Source organism: Salvia hispanica, chromosome 2 (assembly GCF_029641045.1).
Source record: "Salvia hispanica isolate PSC_SH4W2 chromosome 2, Shi_PSC_v1, whole genome shotgun sequence".
Lineage (NCBI taxonomy): Eukaryota > Viridiplantae > Streptophyta > Magnoliopsida > Lamiales > Lamiaceae > Salvia > Salvia hispanica.
Genome location: NC_142693.1, coordinates 54,659,197 through 54,682,465, shown reverse-complemented (window position 1 = coordinate 54,682,465; position 23,269 = coordinate 54,659,197). Strand labels below are relative to the sequence as shown.

Genomic DNA, 23,269 nt, shown 5'->3' with positions numbered 1-23,269 from the left:
AATTTGAGAATGTCAACACATTGCTTATGTCAACACATTGATTTAAGAATGACATTCTACGTGTATTATATTGACATATTTTATATACTATGTTGACATTTGTTGCTGTAAGAAAAAATTGAAAATTTTCAATTTTTTTTTTCAAATTTTGACATCGAAACACATGCAAGTGAGATCTCGTTAGAATCTTTATGAAATTGTCTTTAATTTCATATATATTGTGTGAAAAAATAATTTAAATCAAGAAATTTATATGCGTTTTAAAGTTATGAGATATTTTTCAAAAGTTAGTTATAACTAATTTGTTATAAATTGACCTTAATACCCTTATTGACGTTTTTTTGTTGATCGTATTGGCATTCCGAGGCTGATAATCTAGGTCCTTTATTTGAATATATAGGGATGTGATCAAATGAAAACTCTAAATATCGTATAAACTCAAAACTGTGATCTGGACCATTGAAAAATGTCAACAGATCACAAAAAAACATCAATAGGAAAATGTCAACAGAATTTCAACGGTAGTCAATGATTGATGCTGTGTTGATATTGTGTTGATACTGTGTTGACATAAAATCTTGAAATTTTACACTGTGTTGATATTGTATTGAAACTGTGTTGAGGAGTTTTGAGTTAGTACAATATATTCCCTCCGTCTCAGATAATTTGACCCAGTATTCCATTTCAAGCCGTCCCACATAATTTGTCCCACTTCACTTTTACCATTTTTGGTAGTGAACCTCATATTCCACTAACTCATTCCTACTCACATTTTATTATAAAACTAATACTTTAAAAGTAGGATCCACATCCCACCAACTTTTTCAATTCAATTTCCATTAGATTTCTTAAAACTCGTGCTGGGTCAAAGTGTCCCAAATTATCTGGGACGGAGGGAGTATAAGTTTGCATTTTATTGCTACCCCTATAAGTATTGGGTATTGAATTAGCAATATAACACTCCCCAAAAGTAATATATATAAGTAGGACCCATATTCCAATAACTTATTCAACTCACTTTTCTTTATATTTCTTAAAACTCGTGTCATAACTAAATAGGACTCCTATTGTGTGATGAAGGGAGTATAACATGCTACCTTAATAATGCATATAAATAAAATAACGGTAATATATATCGTATTTTATTTGGTTTAATAGCAGGTATTCTGAACCCGTCAGTAGATTAATTCCACTCGACTGAGTTTGCGGATTAAAGTCAAAAGTCTTCCAACGAATGACGGGTTCGTACTTTTTCATAATCTCATTCCAGCAAGAAAGTGAAGAGAAAAAACACTTTTTTTGGCAACCACTTTTGATTTGTCTCTTTCATCAACTGCACCACAAACTCACTCCAATGCACCAACTTTGAGTTAGACATTGATATGAACGCACCACAAGCTGGATCCCACCTTTTTTATTGACAAATGAAAAAAAAAATTAATGGTCGTGATTTGGTGGACTAAAACACAAACCGATCTGAACTGGCTCAAACGCCGGTTCATAACTGGAACCAGCGTGACGGTTCCGAACTGCCGGACGTTTCAGCATTTCAATGTCTTTTTAAACCGTGAACTGCCGGTTCCAAACCAGAACCGGCGGTTTATGAACCGTGAACATCTCTATAGAACATGAGACCTTTAGCCTCAAACATTAACCACTCTACTAGTAACATTCCACGCTTCTTATTCATCTAGTCAATGCACATATGCTCATTGTTGTTCTTTGTAAAAGCGTCACTATATATCTGATTTATTTGTAGTATATTGTTATTTTTGAGATGGGATAATTTATTGCATTGTGCTGCTAGCATGCTCTAATATTAGAATATCAAATGGAAATATGGAGCTACACAAGTCAATAGTCATACTTCACTACCTGTTATGAGTTATCTAACACTTTCACCAAACTGCCAAAAAATAAATGTCATACTGCACTGTAATACTTGAATTTGTTAAGAATGGCATAACTAGCAATGACAATATTCCTAATTAGTACTACTACTATCTCCTCAATCACACCCACCAAGAAGAAGGCCCTACACCATCCATATCAAGAGAACCCTGCCATAAAAAAATTTACATCAATTGAGAACCCTGCCATAAAAAAATTTACATCAATTATCATGTTGAAGCATAACGTTGTAATTCAGTTTCCAACAGAAACGCAAAGAGAATGCATCAGGAAAGGAAAGCCAGAGGTGAGAAAAAGACAGGCCGTAAGAAGCCCGCACAAAATGGCTCAGATGTGCTTGAAATAATAGGCCAGCTATTCGAGAAGAGTCAGTAATGACTAATGAAACACAATAGGGCTATAGATTATTATTTGAAGGGGTCTACTAACATGAGAATGAAATGGCAACGATTCTAATAAGTACCTGCACGGCAAGATTGGTATAATGAACGAGATAATAGTGGGACAGTCAAGAATCCCATCGCTTGACATGCATTTATTCCGTGTAAAAATTAAAGTATGACTTACGGTAACCACCATGGGGGCAAATGGCTTGACATCTTTCGGCTCTAAAGGTATAGGCGGATAGCGCACATCATGGACTTGAAATCTTATCAGCAACCAAGCAAGAAAATTATGTGGGCGCATACAAGGTTGAACACTTGTCAAAGAAATGAATAGAATTGCGGGCAAAATAACCTCATCCTCTCCATCCACTCGGTAATCTTCATCCTTATAATTCCAGATCCAAGCAACCCTATTCCTGATACAGAATAAAAGGGAGAGCAAAACATGATAAAGAACCTAGACACGAGTGAAATCTCTATTAAATTTAATGATATGAGAGAAGCTCACTTATGTCCTGGGTCCAGTTCACTGCGGTTAGGAGAGAACAACAAAGGGACAGGTACATATATATCATAAAAAAAACCAAGCGACACTGCCAAGGAAATTCAATGATTAACATGACCACCCACCATAAATTTTCGGTCACATAATGCTCTTTGTGCATAACTTTACATGCAAAGATAACATTATGCATACAACACACAACTTTGCACAATTGACCAATAGTATGAAGAGGATAAATACTTATAGCCAGGCCATTTTATGCATAAATAAACTAAGGTGGTTTGTTCAATAAAATTTGCCAGGAATAAGAAACTATAGGTTCTCTAAGAAATAATATATCTTAGGACGTGGAAATATTGAATGTCAAAACAATAATATTAGTCTAACATATGGCTCAAATTATGCTTCAATAATATTAGTCTAACATATGGCTCATATTATGCTTGTTACAACATTATTGAGAGCTGATGTAACCGATTCATGAATAATATAAGCCTGTGATACCAATATCGACAGCAATCCATAACCTGCATTGTCTAATACATTGATATAACCTAGTAGGACTTTTTTTTTGTCAATGGAGGATCGAATGTATGTTTATGTTATGATTAACAGATGACACTCATTGTGGAGCCTGTTTCTTTCTTTCTTAATGCACTACTGACTAAAGCATCATTAAAGAACGAATGAACTCTCTGCTAGAATGCTATATTGGTGCACTCCAACAGATAGGTAAAAGGAGGAAGGTGATGCACGAGTCCTGCAATTAAACTACCAAATCCCACAAAATACACAACAAATATAATGCAGGCCATTGCTCAAGGCCCCTGGCCTCAAGCCAATACCAAATAAATTCCTAGGTGAGGCTTCCCTCTTCGACATTAAGGGTGTGCATAGCCATGACTCGAACCTAACAGCATATGGAAATCCTAAGATAAACATGACTCTAAAGATAAGCACAAAACTCGAAAGGAAAGGAAATCCTATGATAAACAAAAGACTCTAAAGATAATCCATTCTCTAAGATTCCACTAATTCACCGATAATAAAAAAAATTAATAGAGATAAAGACTAGAAAGCAAGGAAACTATTGGAACTCATGTATCAGTATTACTCTCTCTCTCTCTAAAATGGAGAGTATTCTTTGTTAGCAATTTTCATGCATATGGAGAATCATGACGATGATCATAGAGGCACTTATAAATGACAAATAACTTGAAAAAAATCAGAACATGTAAGAAGTTGTTACATATATACATCGTAAAGCATCCATCGTAGATTCTTTAAGCCAAGCTGTTATGATCTCTCCCACAAACGGACGAAAAAATACCAGCCTGAACTTCTCCTGAATGAGACACCGAGTTAAATTGTCACAATTCAAAAATATATTCACAATTCCAAAACCCAATTAACAGGTGATGAAAAAAGAGGAGAGATGCAATCTCTCCTTCTATTTCCAAATACTTGTTGTTACAGTTTCACTATTGCGCAACAAATGATAACACCATGAATACTGGTGAACTAGGCTAAATATACGGAAGCATACTTACAAAACAACTATTTTGTGAAGTAAATTTATGAATCAAATAAAAGCTACTTATGGGGTATCAAATTTTTGCAGTAACATTATAGATAGCCGGTAACTCTCTTGGACTTCCTGCAGTCACTATTCCTGTAATTCTACCTTATTTACCAGCTTCTTATTCAGTTAAAATTGATGGTAAAATATTGATGGCAGGTTGGATATGATAGATGTGGATTTAACTTCACAATATAGTTGGTTTTCAAATATACCACCTTAGATAGAAACAACACATGACGAACAAATAGATAGTGAAGCAAAATGCATGGTCCAATTAAAAGATGATACAGTGAAAAATAACTAAAATCGATAATAGAAACGAAGTTTAGCTAAAGATTTACCGTGTAAGTGGAAGCCCCATCACCAGGGAGTATGAAACCACCACTAATTGACCGAATATCGTACACACTCACACATAAGCCCAGTTTATCAATAACTTAACATTGTGGAGCAGAAACGATGCAAGTAAGAAAATGGAGAAAAATAGAGAGGAAGCAGAGAGAGAGAAACCTTGTCGAGGAAGATTGAGTCGAGCTGCTCTTTAATGGCTTCGCCTAGCGGTCGATTGAGGAGGTGAGGGGGCAACATCAAAGAGTGCTCGATTTGACTCAGGAAAAACATTTTCTCAAAGTTAGGAACTGCCGCCGCGAAGAATTCTGCTAGACAAGTTTGAGCATTCCAATTAGTATAAGTACCCCCAATTCAAGCTATAAATTCTCTCCCCAAGAACAACTTTCTCCTCTTCCAATTCAATTCAATTCAATTTAATCATACGTTTTCGAAGAATACAAGAGAAATAAGATGTACTATAAAAATTTCTTAATTAACTTTTTGCAATAGGAGTGGAGCTTCTTCAAGAGAAAGAGGCGTGCGTTGGAAAACAAGCAAGTCACATAAATGGGAATTGGTGTGGGTTCTTGTATAAAACGAGGGAAAGCGTAAATTGCCAAACACCAGATTCCTCAAAGTTGTTTGTTTGAAAACACACCAGTTTGAGATTGAGTAAAAATTGACATACAGCACTTGAAATTAACAACCCGTCAATATCCAAGAGAGTGGATGAATGTTTTGTTTTTTGCCAAAAAAAAAGGAAATAACTCAACTTAATTGCAACATAAAAAATGAATACTTCCTCCGTCCGTGAATAGTAGCTTCATTTCTTTTCGATACGAGCTTTAAGAAATGTTAAGAACAGTGAGTCTCATTTCTTTTCGCGTATTTGAAAAACAATCGATAGAATTTTGGGAAGATCATGCATAAATCACGCCTAGTATAATTGTGTTGGAGAATTATGCCCTTTTGGAATAGATGTAAAACGAAAACAAAATAAAGCAACAACACGTGGCAGAAGTGTGGCCATAGGATTTTGATATCTAATGGACGAAAATTGTTTTTAGTTACTACTCTCATTTTAAGTAAAGTTCTTAATTGATCCTAACTGTTATATATATACTCCATTCATCCTATACAAATAGACTGAAGTTTTACTGTCCTATAAAAATAGTTTATATTTGTTTATGAATATATTATTTTTCTTTTTTTTACTTTATCAATTATGGATAACACCATCATTATAAGTATTTTAACTATTTTCTTTTTCTTTTTACTAATTACGCATTAAAATCTGTATTATTATCAATTAACATATTTCGATAGCACAAATAAAGTATATAATCAAAAAATAACCATAAGTAATGTAGTGAAAAATTGATCAAAGGATTGAGATTATGGATGATCGAAGTACTTAAGATTTAAGTGTTATTGCAGGAACAACATGGTTGCAGACAGTACACATACAAAGTTCAAATATTTTTGCAGTATGTACTAAAATGTCATTGTTATCGTGGTGGTTTTAATTGAAAAATACCATATAGGAATTAGGAGTGTAATACTAGCTTCGCTTAAAATTAAAATAATATGTCCAACTTTTTCAATTTTTTTATTGCTATAGTTTAAATTCTTAATTAATTTTTTATTTAAACAAAATTATCTAGTATCTCGAGAGTCAGATATTTAATTTATTCAAAGCACATAGATATGATATGAGCTGATTTAATTTAAAATAAATTCTTCCATTTCTTTAAAATAGGTTTAAAAAATTGGACATAGAATCTTTTCTAAGAAACCACCTATTTAAAAAGTAGCGTACATCATTTTAAGCGACGAGTACATAGTATTCTTTATTAAAAAGCCGAAGAAATTTGCGTGTGCGCAACGCACCCAAGGAATCTTACTAACAAATGGTTTATTAAAAACAGAAAAGAAAATTTAATATTATTAATAATGTAGTACTATTTGTTAAAAAAATAGAAGAGGTAATTAATTAAAAATGAAATAGACAGCAAGTGATACCGTAAATCACTAAATTGTGAGTTATATAGAGATATCAGTCATATACAGTATTAAAGTAGTGATTTACTATTATAATAAAATGAAGAAGATTTATGAGGTACCCCAAATTCCTTTATAATTCCACAGTATATAGAAAAAAATTTCAATTTACAGTGTGTTTATCTCCCCTGCAAATAATGCCACTGATTTTTTTGATAAATCTGTGGGAAAAAAATAATTGAAAAAACAGAATTGCCTTCATGCTAATTGTCCCAACGGGGTGGGGTGTCTCTTCTCTCTCTCTCCCTCTATCGATTTCGACTCCCAAATCCACTCTCTCTCTCTCTCCCCACGCACAGATCATCCAGGAGACGGAGGCGCCACCGTCAAGCGCGAGCGCTGAGTGCTTTATTTTCCCCAAACCATCTCTTTCTCGATTTTGGGATCAGATTTGAAGGTTTTACATTACAGTAGTCCCTTTCGCATTTTTGCTCTTTACCTCACTTATGGTTTTGTGCTTCTATTACCCTCACGGTCCTGGTTGAAATTGCTCTTTTCCGATGGTGATCTGTGGTTTCGTTTTGATTGCTTAATGCAGGTGGAATTGAGCTGATTTTTTTAACGGACGTAAATCCGATCACACATGCGGCGTTGATGGCATGCACCGTGTAGGAGACGTGGCCTCGCTCGCCGCCGTTGGTTTCGATTTAGGCGCGATTTTGATAATACGATGTCGCATCAGGTGGTGAAACTGCGGCGGGAGGGTCTGGCGCCATGCATGACATGCCCGCTCTGCCACAAGCTCTTCCGCGAGGCCACCACTATTATCGAGTGCCTCCACACATGTAATTAATTGCTCGCCCTAACTGATTCGATTCGACATCATGATTTGTTTTCAATTTTAATTTCTCGTGGTTGTTGGGTGGTTATTCGATTTTTTACTTGTTTTCTTTTACTTTGCGATATGGTATTCGGTTCGGTTGTGCAGATTGCTTGTGAGTGATCTTTTTATTTGGGCGTCTTCATGGATTGGTTGTTACTTGGTATCTCTATGTATGTGATTTGTTCATCGTCAATGTATGTGATTGATTTGCAGGCCGATGGGGATTTGGTCAATTTGTTTTATGTGTTCATGCCACTTAGGGTTGCTGGCCTTCCTGATACAGTGATATGATCACTTTTTGGAATTTTGTGTGAGGATGCTTGGCACAATATTGATTAGTTGACTCAAGGCACGTGTGCATGCCAAATTTCATATGCTGACTCCAAAAATGGTTTAATCTCTAAACACTCTGTCTTTACATAACTTAGGTCGTTATAAGTTGGAGAACTACCTGTGTTTTCATTATAGATCGAGAACTGCATGTAAAATTTAGGAAATTTCAGCAAAGACTTCATACCTGCTTCCATGTCATATTCACTGCCAACATTTTCTAAAAGCTTGGGTTCCTTGATTTACTAGTATCTCATCTTTGACAAGTTGTTCCTTGTTTCAGGATATCATACTAGTTAAAAGATTGTTTCTGAATGATATTGTGGTTTATTCTGATGAGCTTTTGTTATCATGTGTTTGAAAATTTAACCTCAAACTAATAGGTTTGTGATCTTGCATTCAGAGTTGATAAGCCATGAAAAACTTTCTCTGAACTGTATCCGCTTTGCATCATTTTTATTTATTGTCTAATGTCTAATATATGTGGATTTCTTTTCTCTGTCTATAGTTTGCCGGAAATGTATAAACAAGAAGCTCTCAGACGAGGAACTGGAATGTTGTCCAGTATGCAACATTGATTTGGGATGTGTTCCATTGGAAAAGTTGAGGTTAGAATCTTTCATCTCCTGTATTCAGTCAGTTTTCTCATCTGTGTATTTGTCACAAACTAGACATAAATCTATAATATAATTTCTATAAGTTCTTTCCATATCTCCTATTATGATAAACAGTGGCTTAGATAACATCCCGAAAGGCTTACAAATGTATATAAACCCGTGCTTACGACTACTCTATTTTGTACATCGAGGAGGAAATTTCTAGCTAGATTCATGGACAGAACCATGAAAGTCTAGCTTTATGCAGTTTTACCCTGGCTATGTGCTTATCTGGTGATCATTGGATCACACTGCAAGGCATGCTTATCGCCTAACTTCACTCTTTATGGAACTCATGGAGATGTAGGATTTCTAACGGAAAAAGATTGAAATGCTCATGAAACTTGACTTGGTACTTTTATAGTATTTTTTCCGACAGACTAAGTGTTCAGTGAAAATACCCTCGTGAATGTGAAACTAGACCAGTTTATTTGTGATCTATATCAGTGAGCTCAAGTTTGTTCTTTTTTCTGCACTTGCATCTCATAACTATGTTATGGAAACATAACTACCTCTCTCTCTCTCTCTTTCGACTCCCATATTGTATCTTGTGTTCTGTTTATTAGGCTGGACCATAATTTGCAAGATGTGAGGGCGAAAATATTCCCTTATAAGAGGATGAAAGTCAGAGCTCCTGAAGTTGTATCTCCTGTTACATCACCTGTCAAGAGAAAGGAAAGATCTCTCTCATCATTGGTAGTTAGCACGCCTAGAGTTTCAACTCAGAGTGGAATGACTGGACGACGATCAAAATCCATAACCAGGAAAGCGTCAAGAGGTTCCAGTTTCACAATAGAGAAACCAATTAAAAAAGATGATTACACCATGGATTATCACCATGAAAGCTCTAGCTCACCTGAGACGCTAAATAGATCTACCCAGAATACGAGGAAGGTATGACATATGATTCTGAAGCTATGTGTTATGAACACGTCCCCTTTGCATTTGCAAAAACCAATCCATGCTGATTAGCATGTCTTTTACAGAGTTCTATTTCTAGTGATCCATCCAACCACGCTAGTCCAGATAAAGGAAGAGAGAATGGATTTGAGACTTTGGAAGGGAAGGTTGATTGGAAACCACTGAATTGTTTGGTGGAGGCAGCGAATAGGACCAAGTCTTCAAAGTTTAGCATGCAGGGTGTTGTTTCTAAATCAGAAGCTCCAAATTCCCATGACAATGAGGGGCCAAATAAAAGCAGAAGTAAAGAAAACAGGCAGAAATCAAAACTTCAAGATGTCAAGAATTTAAACAACCATACCCCTCCAGATTCAAAAAGGCCCAAAAAGCTTCGCAAAGTTCGTCAAAAGAAAACTCAGGATTTTGGAGAATTCAGAGTCCCCCCCAAGGCTGTGTTAGATGCTGCTGGTGCTAAATTTGAACGCAAGAATCATCCAATTTGGTTTTCATTGGTCGCAGATGGGCAGTAAGTATTTCCTACAAAGATCATCACTTCTGATATATAGAAAATGGATGTGTCTGTGTAGTCATTTGCTAATCTATTTTCTTAATGTATTACCCCAGGGAAGGTGATGCACTGCCCTTGCCTCAGATAGCTGCAAGTTACTTCAGAATAAAGTAAGCTTTGACAAACTACTTTTATCTTAACATTTTCTCCTATTGCTCAACAGGAATGATTGCAAATTAGCCTTTGTAACTTAACTTAGTCAGGCAGAGTAAACCTTCAGCTATCAATATTGTATGAAGAGATAGTTCCCTTAAAAATGAAAAGATATGTGCATATTTATTGATATATATTTATGAAACTGGCCTCTTAATTAAGATCATTTGGACATGGGTGTACTTTGGTCGAACCAAATCATGAGATTCATATCAATTGAGTAATTGGTTGTTAAGTTTTTCGTAGTATAGAACATGTTTATCATTTTCTTTGTTGGCTGGTGTTTAACCACTCCAAGCATCTGATGCCATGAATATCTCAGTAGCTATCTAGTAAGAGAAAATCAATTTGAACTTAATAAGATCTCAAACTTGCAGCAGTTTCTTGTATACAAAATTAGCCTAAAATTATATGCCATGTTTCATGAATCTTTCCTGACTACGCTTTTCAGCCAGAGAAATAGCAGAAATTTGAATTTGGCTAGTCTGTGATGGAGTCATCTGTAATCATTTCTCAGCAATTTTGATCTTGCTATTTACCCATTTTTAGTGTTTGCTGATCTTCTTGATGATTTTCTAGGTTGAATAGATTTATTTTGTTGATAACCTTCAATTATAGTTAGCACAAGTTAATAATGATTTCACAGTATGTAATCTTTCTCATTGCATTATTAACAGGGAGGGGGGCATGCCGGTTTCTTCCATCCGCAAGTACTTGAAGCTGAAGCTAGATCTTACTAGTGAAGATGAGGTAAACTTATCATCATCACAAATTCACAATCTCGTTGTTTGCACGTGTTACAATAACAGTGTTGATGTGGCATCTTACAGGTAGAAATAAAATGCATGGGACAAGCAGTGATCCCAACATTGACGCTGAATAATGTAGTGGATCTATGGCTTCAAACAACCACCACCGAGAAAGTGTCTGCCAAAATCGGTTCATCAGCAAAGGACCTAGTAATGGTTTTAGGCTATGCTCGCAGATCATAACACCAAATCGCCATGTTATTACTTCATTTTCACATTTAATCAGATTCTAGTCTTAAAGATACTCGATCTTGTCTCAGAAGTCAAGATAGTAAGACAAGAGAGTGTGCTGCATCATTGTATTGTGTGTATGAGATGCCTAAGCAATGATGGTCTTATGAACGTTTTGAGAACTCTTTATGAGCTTGAAAAAATAAGAAACATAACAGCCAAACTATGTGTTAGTAAATTATTGGTGGTTGTGAATGGATTAACACATCATTTAACAAGTTAATGACTAATTTCATACTCCTAATAATGATTGTTGCAAATTCAAATGTATTAGTGTTATTTTGTATATATCTCATCTTCAAACCTTAATTATCAAGTGCCAATTTTGCATCTGTACAATACCAGGCCCGGGCATAGATTTTAACTAAAATAATTTATTTTAGAATGACATGCAGTAGTAGTATTTTTTTTAGTTTGATTACTTTTAAATTATTAGTATTACATTCCATTTACAACTTAAAGTCTATAATTATTTTGTATTTATCTCTTTGGCAATAAAGAAGAAAAACTAAATCAAAAGTTGTTTTTGATGAAATAAATAATAAAACAAAAATAATAGTACTCCATTGACATGCTAAAAATCCTCATTAAATGCATCTGCAGCGGTTGTCCGTAAGATGGACGCCGTCCGTGCTGACAGCAGGGAACTGCTTGATAATAAGAGTACATCCGTGCCACTGAGCTGACGTGGCGGCAAGCCGTTGGCAATTTCATTTTTTTTTAAAATTGTTTTTAAATAAAAAAAATATTTTCCTACTTTCCAATAAATTATACTCCCTCCGCCCCCAAATTTTGACACAGTTTACTATTTCGGTCCGTCCCCCAAATTTTGCAACATTTCACTTTTTACCATTTTTGGTAGTGGACCCCATATTCCACTAACTCATTCTACTCACATTTTATTATAAAACTAATACTTTAAAAGTAGGACCCATCCCACCAACCTTTTCAACTCACTTTCCATTACATTTCTTAAAACCTGTGCCGGGTCAAAGTGTGTCAAAATTTAGGGGACGGGGAGTATCCGTTTTCTACACATTTTTAATTTATTTTTCAATTTTTCCCCCAAAATTCACATTTTTATCTATAAATACCCCCACTTCAATAAAAAAAATTTCCACAAATTTTTTTCCTAGGATTTTAATTATGTATTTTTATTTCTTAGGATTTTAATTATGTAATTTTTATTTTTTAGGATTTAATTATGTAATTTTTATATTTTAATGTATTTTTATATTGTAGAAATGTTTTTAGTAATTAAAGTATTTAAATTGAATAATAGAAGGATGAGATCCTTAAACTTGTCCTTGTGAAAAAGTGTGTTGTACTCGTGCCTTAGAGAAAGGAGAAGTGGGTGTGTGTTGTGCTCGTGACTTAGAGAAAGGAGAAGTGGGTCCGGGTACAGATGGGATGCTCTAACAGTCTAACTACTGATTTTCAAATTAAAGTAATTACTCTGATTTAGGACTTTTTTTCCATTTTTGCAGATGGGTTTAAGTAATAACAAAACGACGTCGTCGTCGTGGCGCTGTAAACTCCCCAAAACCTCGCATAGTTCTCCCGGCGACCGATCCGTTCGACCCAGTCTGGGTTTTGCAAACCCTAATCGCACACGCAGAGTGAAAGAAGCTGAATTCTCACTTTTCTGATCATGGTTTACATTGAATCTTGGGACGATTTTGTGGAAAAGTCCGTCCAATTGTTTCGATCCGATCCCGAAAAAGTATTTCTCTTCACCTCAACTATATTGCACTCATATCATTTGTATTCCATAAAATCTAACTGACGGATAGATATCCTTTACTGGCTGCCACAGACTCGTTATGCCATGAAATACAGGCATTGTGATGGAAAATTGGTGCTCAAAGTCACCGATGATAGAGAGGTCAAATTTCTGAATACTTTAACATTTATGTTTGTTTTCGGATATTTGGTGTTAGCGAATCTTACAACTGTTAATCGAATTTTGAATTCAAAGTGAAACGAATGATGAGAAAATTTTCATGCCAGAGATATCATATGCTGTCTATTTCTGTGAGTGATGAATTTATTCTTGAAGATGTATTCATTGATTAAGGTGTTTGGGGAAGTTCTTATAGCTGTAGGTTATAATGGATAAGCTTTAGCAGCATTACTTTGCAATTATGCCACACTTATATCCTTAAGAGAAAGCACAACTTCAACAGCTTGGCAGATTTCGGGTTTAAATTTTAGAAGATCTTCAAATATGTTTAGCTATGTCCTTGGGAAGTTAAAATCTAGTTGCTATATAGATCTTTGAACTTTCCTTTAAAATGGGACTGGCCTTCTGGTTATTTGGATGTGATTCAATATGTACTGTGTAGATTGTAATCACTTATTAAACTGTAAGTGCGCTCTGGTGCTTAGACTGTTAGACACACCTATTTCGTAGGTGAAGTATATATAGATTTAAAAAATCAGATGATCAAGTAAATTACCATTTGCTTTAAAATTTAAGCTGGCTTCTGATCCTCAGGCAGACCTATTTCTTGGAACATGCAATCCCATATCTTACATGGAATTTATAATCATCTTGTGATCCAGTAATTTACTACAAACATTCGATATGCTGACCCTCATAATGGATGAGCCTTCAGCTTTAACTAATATGCCTGTACCAGTTTGGACACTTTCTATGCACAGTCCATACTTGAAGTGTCCCCTGACAGGGTTAGGTAAACCTCAGATGCAGCATGCAAAATTGTGTTGGCTCATTTCATGAAATTCCAGTAGGAGTTAGCATGAATCAATCATGCTGATAGGGCAGTGTTCACTGTTCAGTCATCATAGGGATGGAAGAGTATTAGTTGCTTTCATTTTATGAGTGCTACTGCTATCTTATTTGATTAAGGTATATTTATTATTTAAGGGTCCTTTTACAGGTGTTCAATCTTCTTAGTAGCTTGGCATGTTTTTTTGTTGCACTCAAGTTTCCATTTACGAGCACTAGATTTTTACACTAATAGGGCAAGATGATTGTGGTGTTATTTGGAGTGCAGTATCATTCTGTGTGGATTCTTTTTTTTTTTTTGTCTAGATTTCCCCTTAATATATACTTTTAACCATCCAGAAGGTGAAAGCTCTTTCTTATTCATGATTATCATAATTCATATCTAAATTAGCCTACCTTGCACTTGATAGATTTGTTATATATATAATCTTGAAGATGCTTGAGATTTTAGAATTTAGCTGAATATGGCTGGCTACTTGTATTTGTTGCGACAATTGTAAGATTAAAACTTACTGAGTGGAATGTGAAAATCTATGTCAAGGACGACGATCAGTAACTTCTTTATTTCTTTTCTTTCAGTGTATCAAATTTAAGACAGACCAAGCACAGGATGCAAAGAAGATGGAGAAGTTCAATAACATCTTCTTTACTTTGATGGCTCGGGGACCTGATGGTAATGTCTTGGCTCATTATTCTCTGTAATCTAGCTGCCTTTATCTAGGGATTAGGGTTAATATAAATTCTGAGTTTAGGTGTGTTCATTATACCTGTAACGTAAGTTAATAATTCAGGACAGAAAGTATACGTAATTTATGTAGATTATGAATTCAGAGGTGATGTTAGTAGAGTTAAGATTGGAAATTATGTTAGTAGCTTTACATGATTATTCCATTAAAACGGCACAGAGGGTCTCTCCTAATCAGCAAGTGTATGTGCCTTCTGAGAGTGTGTGATAGAATGAATTATGTTGCCATGATCATTACTACTTAATTCTTTTGTGGAATAGTCTGTAGGCATCTCTTCATCTTTTGTACTACCTCCATCCCATGCTATTTGCATTTTTCTTTTTTGGCCCGTCCCAAACTACTTGCATTAATGAACTTTTCTAAGTAAGAATTAGAATATTTAATTAAGATATTAGAGTTAATTAAGTGTTACTTTATTAAATGTCCCTTATTAGACTTGAAATACTAATTTAATTACACTAATTACTCAATCGGTCAATCCTTAATTTACGACCCAAAAAAATAGTGTGAGTAGCATGAGACGGAGGGAGTATTATTTTATTATTTTCTTATATAGGAACTTCCCGCTGTCGATTGTTTTTTTTAAAATGTAGGTGAGTTCATTATACCTGCAAATTGAGTTAATAATTCAGGACAGAAAATATACACAGTTAATGTAGATTATGAGGTGAGAGAGTTAAGATTATTTTAGTAGCTTTACATGGTTAATATAAATTCTGGGTGTAGGTGCGCCCATTATATCTGTAATGTAAGTTAATAATCCAGGACAGGAAATGTATGCAATTTAGGTAGGTTATGGATTCAGAGGTAGTGTCAGAGTTAAGATTGGATCATAGGAAATTAAGTTAGTAGCTTTACATTATTATCCATTAAAAAGGTACACAGGTCCCGGTCACCTAACCAGGAATTGTACGTTCCTTCTGAGAGTGTGATAGAATGAATTGCTATCTCCCTATCATATGGAGTGAAAGGCTGATGGATCGTATACTCTTGATAAACTGTCAATTGTCAGCATAAGTAGCATATCGCTCAGCAGCCATGATTAAGGAAACACACGAACTGAAATATGACAGAATATTGAATATGAACCGAAATGATTAATGATAATCCTCTTACAAGGCTGTACGGTAAAATTACCGTCCTTAAACTACTCTCAATAGATTCCATTCTTTCAAACCTCAAGGGACACATATATACTACTAAGGAAATAAAGATAAAATTTACAATAAGCGCTTGATGTAACCACCAATTAACTTCAAATAATTACCCACTAATTTAATCATCAAGCAACGATATAACCCTACCTAATGTGGCCACGGTCATTGCTAAGGTAACTCTTTTATGGAATAGTCTGTAGGCATCTCCTTCATCTTTTGTACTCCATTATTTTATTATTTTATTTTATAGGAACTCCCTGCTGTCAGTTGTTTTTTTTATTTATAGGCTATTATGAATCTATGATCCGATAATATTGTGGTGATAGGAAGGTAATGATGTTCAAAATTTCTTAGACATGTGCTTTGCAGATCTTGGGATGGTAATTTCTTCTCTATAGCCCTTCAGCATTAGCAAATAACATGATTATAGTACCTATAAATAAATAAATAGAATTAATTTTTAAAAATTACTGTCGATTTTCATGGAAAATGCCACATAGAAATATGGAATCAAGGTTGAGGATGACACCATTCATTAGGTAAAGGTAAAACTTAGGTCTTTGATAGTCCACTTCAGGTGGAAGATTTTTGTGCCAGAACTTCTGCTACGTTTAATATTTTGTGCTCTACTCCAGTAAAAAATGTTTTTGTGGAATGTACAAGATAATGTGATCCATTTTGGGTTTCATTTTGGAATGTGTTCGTACTGTGATTATTTGCAAGATTTTGGATAAAGAACAACGTTTTGGGATAAACTATTGGAGAGTGTTTTAGTTTCTTAGTTGTGTTTGTGTTTGTGTTTGTGTTGGAGAGTATGTCTTAATATTTTGTTTTTTTTTCGGGCTAATAAAAATGATAAAAACCCCAATATAAAAAAATCTCACTTGTTCCTGATTGAAAAGTATAATTAGACTCCTTTCTCACTAATCTCTTTACTTTTCTGAAGAGCTGCTACGAATATGAACTACTACTAGTTAACTAAACCAATTACTTTCGGTGTTAATTGCGATTTGTATTCTTATTTATATATACAATGTCTTACTTTAGATGGACCGCTGTAAACGGTAATACGGTGTGCAAGCAAGAGGTTGTAGTAAAATTTGCCACATCTTATTGTTGTCTGTTTCCATTCATTCTCACTTAGAATAATTTGATAATTATGTCTCTGTTTCCAGCCGACATATCTGAAGGTGGTGGAAAAGAACAAGTTGAAGCACAGGCACCAAGGAGAGGAAGGGGAAGGAAGCAATAGTATTACTATTCATCAGCATCTGCTCAACGTAAGAAACATTTTGTGAGACATGGTTTAATTTAGTCATAATTTATTTCATCTGAGATGGAAAGAATTTTGGTTTATTCCTATTATTGAAGATAATAGTGCGTGAAATGGCTTTGGTAACTTCATTTCACTTATACTTCTGTTCTTGCAAACTCTACACCGTGCTTCGCTCATCTTCTTAAAAATAGTTGGAAGCCCATTTCGTTGGAGTATAGCTGAAGCACATCTTCTTAAAAATAGTTGGAAGCCCATTTCGTTGGAGTATAGCTGGAGATGGTCTTTGGCATCAACAAACTGCTTTCCAAAACTTCAAATTGTAGAAATACACAATTTGCCTCAACGATTTGCATGAAAGCGTTTCTCATCAAAAAAACGCATATATGCGTTTTTCGCATTTGGATCTATGAAATATAACGCTTTTTGTTTTTTAAAAACACTCCTATAAAAGCTGGTATGAAGGAATATAGAGAAAATGGAAATATCATGAAAAGAAGTTGTCGCCATTGGTTTATTGAAGAATTGAATGTGTATCATGATAGAAATAAAGTATTACCGAAGAAACCAAGAAGACACTAGCGTTAAGAGGAACTACAATGAGTCGTGCGAATTAATAAAATTATGGATACATATGTATATCAGGTGGAGCATATATATTGGGAGGTGAATGTCGTCGCAGATTTCTTGGTGAAACAAGTGTCTTCATGTACCAGATACAACAAGCGTCTTCATGTACCATATACAACAATCGTTTCATGTCTTTCAATCGAATATGTAGGGATCAGATCACTGTGTATTAACTATTTACTGAGACCTCGTTTATACTATTAAGTTGAGATAATCAACCTCTCAAAACAACAGACCAAGATACGAAATGAATACACAATTACCGGTACATGATACAATTGGAACACTGACTACACTTAAGTCTTCACCGACTCAAGTCCAAGTCGTCCAACTTATATCACATGCACACTAAGTAAACCGTTAGTAGTACGAGAACAACAGATCTTTAATCTACAAAACACAGTAACAATTAAGAAAACATAAGATTAGGAATATATGGCTCAGGTTGCACAACAACTGCACCGGGCCAAGAACCTCTTCAATCTCAATCGACAGTCACATGATGAACACCGTAGGATAGCCTGAACTAGAAATCCTAGGGTTTTACCGATTATCACACACCACGACCTTCTCAACACTAGGATGTCACCGCACTCATAACGAATTTGCACAGACGTCTCAAGAACACAAGGATCTATCAGATCTCACCAAAAGGACCGAAGAAATCTCATATTCAATTTCGACTTAAATGAAATGCGGAATTCTTGGGTAGTCTACTTCCCTTCGAATGAGAAATTCTTTAATTCTTAATTAGATTCAAAAATGAAATTAAAGAATACAAGAATACCTTGGAATTCAAATTCATAAGTGATAATTCTTATGTTTTATTGGATGGAATTTCAATATATTAAAACTATAAGAATCACAAAGTCCTAGCTTTTTGAATAAAAAATTAAATAAGTTAGAACTTAATTTAATGGATTATTCTATTTTGGTAGTTCGATCGTGGAATATGTTTCTTTATCCAACTTACCAGGTCAAACACAAAAGTGTAACCAGGTGTCGGGGAACTCGCAAAACAACCCAGAGGTTGCTTCAGCTTGAGATTATTCCGTTCAAACTCACTAATAGAAGAGAAGGAATGGCTGGAAGAGATGACCGGAGATGATTACAAGAGAGAGAGAGAAGTTCTAGAGAGAAGCGAGAAAAGTAGAAATCCTAATCACAAGTGAGAGAGAGCGAGAGAGAGAGTGAGAGTGAATCGTTTAGATTCACTTAACCCTAAATTGTCACCCACTTAACACTCACACAACAAACACAGACTGTATCCAATGGCCAAGGAGCGTAATCCGGGTGGAGTACACATGTGGCTGCCATCGATGAAGCCCTAGGTAAGTAATGGGTCACAGAGGGTTAGGGCCATCACATAATATTTGAGTCGGATGCCTAATTCAATTAAGCTGAGCCCAATGTCGATATGTCCATTAAATAAATCCCACATAATATATTTGTGTTTTTATGCTTCCTCGAACTGCAAGAGGTTTGCTACGCCTTCATAGTATTTCTTACCCACTCATGCGAGAAAAAAAAAGGAAAGAGCACAAGTTTAGCATTGTTCTTTTTTCAAGTATTGAGCTATTGTTTTATTCATAAAAGGATCTTGGTTGTTGAGTAAGAGTTGTTGTCAATGTTGGATTGATGCACTATTTTTTAGCACTAAATAAACCTGCAAGTATACAGAGTATATCTAGTATAGCCAAATGTCAGTACCGAATATCTGATACGCTCGGATTTTGCACTGTTTTAGGGCCCTTATTTGGTTTGTTTTTAATGTCTAGATCGCAATCCATGTCCGTATTTTACATGTTTTATCTATTTTGGTGTTTTGACATGTTTTGTAAGAATTGTGCATATTTGAGCTAAAAAGATAGGAAAAAGTCGAAGATGGAAGTCTGGAGCATTCAAGACGCCGAGCGGCCCGCTGCGTGTGTCGCAGCGACCGCTGGCCCATAACGACTGCTACGTCTGAAGCGGTCCGCTCCGGAGAAAGTTGTGCTAAAAATCTGAAGACGCCCAGCGGTCAGTGCGCAGTGACCGCTCGAGAAGGTCCCGAAGCCACTGGACTAATTTGCAGCGACCGCTACACAAATGGGCAGAAGCTACGGGCAACGCACATCGACCGCTGACCAAGGTGCAGCGGTCCGCTGTGAAAACTCAGCGCACGTTTTGACCTAGATTTTCTCCAGATTTTACCAAAATTAGCCAACCTTTTCCTTATATCCATAGGATTCGAATTTCTCCCTATATATACCCCCTCAACCTCTTCATTCATGTACACTTTTACACACTCTTTTGCCTCACAATTCTAGAGCATAATATTTGAGAGGTCTTCGCTGTGCAAGAGGTTGAAGACGAATTCAAGCGAAGATCAAGGCTACAGGATTCTACCTTTGGGTTTTATCGCTTTAGTTCTTATTTTTACATTGTTTTCCCTTCAAACTATGTTTTTATATTATCCTATCATGTGTAACTAAATTCATAGGATTCTAGGGATGTGTTAGTAACTCTTATTGGTTTATACAATTCCGTTTTCTATTTAATATCCGTTTTGTTTTTACTTCGTTTCTTCCTTAAGTTGTTCCGTAATACTGCATGTTTGAGTGACACATTCGATGCTGATTTAATATAACTTGCTACATAATCGTGAGAGGAGGTTGGCGAGTTAGATCCACATAATAGACACTACAATTAGCTTCCCTTAACACAACACTGTTAATTGAGAGTGAGGACTTTTCAAAGGTCTTAGGAGCTTTTAGGAGTTACGAATCTAGGATTGATAACTATAGTGTTAGTAATCTACGCTTGTACCGCATGGGCATAACTAGTGTGACTCGTTCTATCGAAGTATAAACTGTGCTAGGGTATTGTAGTTGGAATTTGTATAACCATAATTGTGAGAACGCACATCCCCGGAATTCTCTTATCTCATATATTTTCTCTCTAGTCTTGTAGCAATCGGTGATTTACTGCTTTCAGTTTATTTGTTTTCAAAAGTTTTCAAAAACTCTCTGGTTCTCCAAATAGTAAAAGAGGCTTAGTAGAAGGTAGCCAGTCGGTGATCTTATTCCACTTGTTCGACAATCCGGTACTGACCTTTAGCTATACTAGATCTACCATGTTATACTTGCAGGTATTTTTAGTGCTAATAAAAAGTGCATCAAGTTTTTGGCGTCGTTGCCGGGGAATAATATCACTTTGTGATTGATATCTTCCAATGGACGATTTTACTACTTTGGATTTTCTTGCTTTCAATTTTTATTTTGAGTTTTAATTTTTATTTTATTTCTGTCTCTTTCAGGTAGTTTACGCGAACGCGCTGTGGGAAGGACAGCCTAGAGCCGCTCGATCTCAAACTTGAAAGGACATGTAGGATAATAAGAAGAGGACGACTAGCAATGGCAGACGAAGACAACAGAACCGAGCTGGAGATGTTACAGACCCAAGTGAAACTCTTGATGGATGAGAAGCTCGCTCTAGAGGTACAGGAAAAGAAAAACAGGGAGATGGTCCCTGTCATGCAGATGTTTAACCACAGAAACATTCTCACGTTTCCCGAGGGCCCTCGGGTTGATGCTAATAATTTTAAGCTGCGCATACCCCTAATTCAAAGGGCTGAGCAGCATCCTTTTGCAGGAAGGTCCACGGAAGATGCAAACCGCCACCTCTCTAGGTTCGTGGAGATTGCTAACACCCTCAAGTTAAATGGCGTCGACGACGATGCCATTAGGGTACGCCTCTTTCCCTTTTCCCTTATGATGCACTTTTTATTAACACTAAAAATACCTGCAAGTATACAGGGTAGATCTAGTATAGCTAAAGGTCAGTACCGGATATCGAACACGGGGAATATATTTGCAACTGGCTATTATGTACTAAGTGTCAAATACTATCTAGAGAAACAAGAGAAGTTTTGGGTTTTTGAAAGTAAAAACAATTAAAAGCAATCAAACAACTAAATGCAATTAAATCACAAAGATAAAATATGAGAGATAAGAGAATTCCATGGATGTGCGTTCACAGTTATGGTTATACAAATTCCAACTACAATACCCTGGCACTGTTATTACTTTGATAGAACGAGTCACCTAGCTTATGCTCATGCGATGCAAATGTTGATTACAAAATTAGGGTTGTCAATCCTAACACGTAACTCCATAAAGCTCCTAAGACCCTTGAAAAGTCCCCACTCTCAATTAACAGTGCCGTTTTAAGGGAAGCTAACTGTAGCGTCTACTAAGTGGACCTAACTCGCTAGAACTCTGTCACAGTTATGAAGCAAGTTATTCACAGTTATGAAGCTAACTGTAGCGTCTACTAAGTGGACCTAACTCGCTAGAACTCTGTCACAGTCATTCACGCACTCACATGTGGCAAACTTCCAAAGATGGGAAGTGTTCTCTCACTCTCAAAGTGTATAATAAATGTAATGTGTATATAAGCACTCAAATCATGCATCATGCAAAGTTTACCATAGGCTTGCTCAAAGTCTAATCCCTCCTCTACTAAATGTGATTAAGCTTCAAAAGTCCGAAAGGTCTTTATCTTTGGTTGTAATGTAGGCTCTTTGGTAGGTGAGGAATATTTGGCTAAAAGTGACTAAAATAAAAATATCCCAAGTAGAGTAAAGATAACTCCACTTTTCTAAACCCAAGACACTTTTAACACTTTATTTATTTTTCTTCTTCAACTCACTTTCCAATCCTTCGATTTTCTTTTCTTTTCTTTTCACAACCTTTCACACTTTTTCTTTTCTTTTTTTTTCTTCTACATCCCTTCTTTTCTAAGATCAAGCACATATGTGGAATTTTTCTCAATTTCACAACTTGTACTTTTCATTACATTAAGCACACTACTTTTTATACTTTCTCCTTTTCTCTCCAATTCCTTTACAAAATAAGATAGCAAAAACTAACTAACCCAAGGAATTATCCCCATTATGTTGGCTTCCAAACAAAAGGCTTAAAGGCTCAAAATTGGCTCCAAAGGGAAAAATTTTGAATTTTTGAGAGGGTCAAAATTTTGGATAAAAGTAGGCTAGAAAAGATGGCCTATCATCCTCCTAAATCAACTTAAACACTATGTAAACTTAGGCAAGACTAGGAGCAAGTTCTAGAGACATATACATGAATGCAGATAAATCACACAAGAATGAAATAATAGGCTCAAATCCTCACAAGGTATAAGCATGATTTAAGGCGAACAAGCAATTCACTAATTATGCACATTTTCACCAAACCATCAAATCAAAACGTTAAGCCACACTTAAACGTAGATGGAATGTAATATCATCGACAACTCGATCTAAAGTGTGTCCCTAAGCATGCGTGTTTCTAAGTTCTTCATGTTAAGTTCACGACATGGATTCAAAGAAAACATTTTAAACAACAAGATTCTCCTACGGGGTTTTGAAAAAAAAAAAAAAAAAACTTAAAGCAAAAAGAAAACCCTAAAACAAAAACCTAAACT

General features: G+C 35.5%; 3 protein-coding genes across 17 annotated transcripts; 2 read left to right on the top strand and 1 right to left on the bottom strand.

Moving 5' to 3' along the window:
• Positions 1-1,786: 1,786 nt before the first annotated feature.
• Positions 1,787-5,623, bottom strand: LOC125202448 (DNA-directed RNA polymerase III subunit RPC8-like). 15 transcript variants are annotated; one of them, XR_016136046.1, is made up of 7 exons: positions 5,514-5,556; positions 4,895-5,040; positions 4,060-4,147; positions 2,806-2,890; positions 2,650-2,713; positions 2,479-2,560; positions 1,787-2,060 (listed from the first exon to the last, which is right to left on the bottom strand). XR_016136046.1 is itself a non-coding variant. In XM_089066227.1 (7 exons), exons 1-7 carry the CDS (start codon positions 5,539-5,541, stop codon positions 2,013-2,015), a joined length of 549 nt encoding a protein of 182 aa, XP_088922353.1. In that variant the 5' UTR covers positions 5,542-5,556; the 3' UTR covers positions 1,787-2,012. The 15 variants fall into 15 exon arrangements, 5 of the variants coding, with proteins under 5 accessions (XP_088922353.1, XP_088922354.1, XP_088922350.1 ...); XM_089066227.1 differs by having other exon boundaries at positions 4,052-4,147; XM_089066228.1 differs by lacking the exon at positions 4,060-4,147 and having other exon boundaries at positions 5,514-5,623.
• Positions 5,624-6,953: 1,330 nt separating this feature from the next.
• Positions 6,954-11,408, top strand: LOC125211246 (E3 ubiquitin protein ligase DRIP2-like). The gene is made up of 8 exons (XM_048110977.2): positions 6,954-7,172; positions 7,314-7,560; positions 8,437-8,536; positions 9,151-9,478; positions 9,571-10,010; positions 10,109-10,162; positions 10,883-10,955; positions 11,036-11,408. Exons 2-8 carry the CDS (start codon positions 7,446-7,448, stop codon positions 11,195-11,197), a joined length of 1,272 nt encoding a protein of 423 aa, XP_047966934.1. The 5' UTR covers positions 6,954-7,172; positions 7,314-7,445; the 3' UTR covers positions 11,198-11,408.
• Positions 11,409-12,730: 1,322 nt separating this feature from the next.
• Positions 12,731-17,287, top strand: LOC125213785 (signal recognition particle 9 kDa protein-like). Its single transcript, XM_048114524.2, has 4 exons — positions 12,731-12,968; positions 13,062-13,130; positions 14,577-14,670; positions 17,076-17,287. Exons 1-4 carry the CDS (start codon positions 12,897-12,899, stop codon positions 17,150-17,152), a joined length of 312 nt encoding a protein of 103 aa, XP_047970481.1. The 5' UTR covers positions 12,731-12,896; the 3' UTR covers positions 17,153-17,287.
• The last annotated feature ends 5,982 nt before the right edge of the window (positions 17,288-23,269 follow it).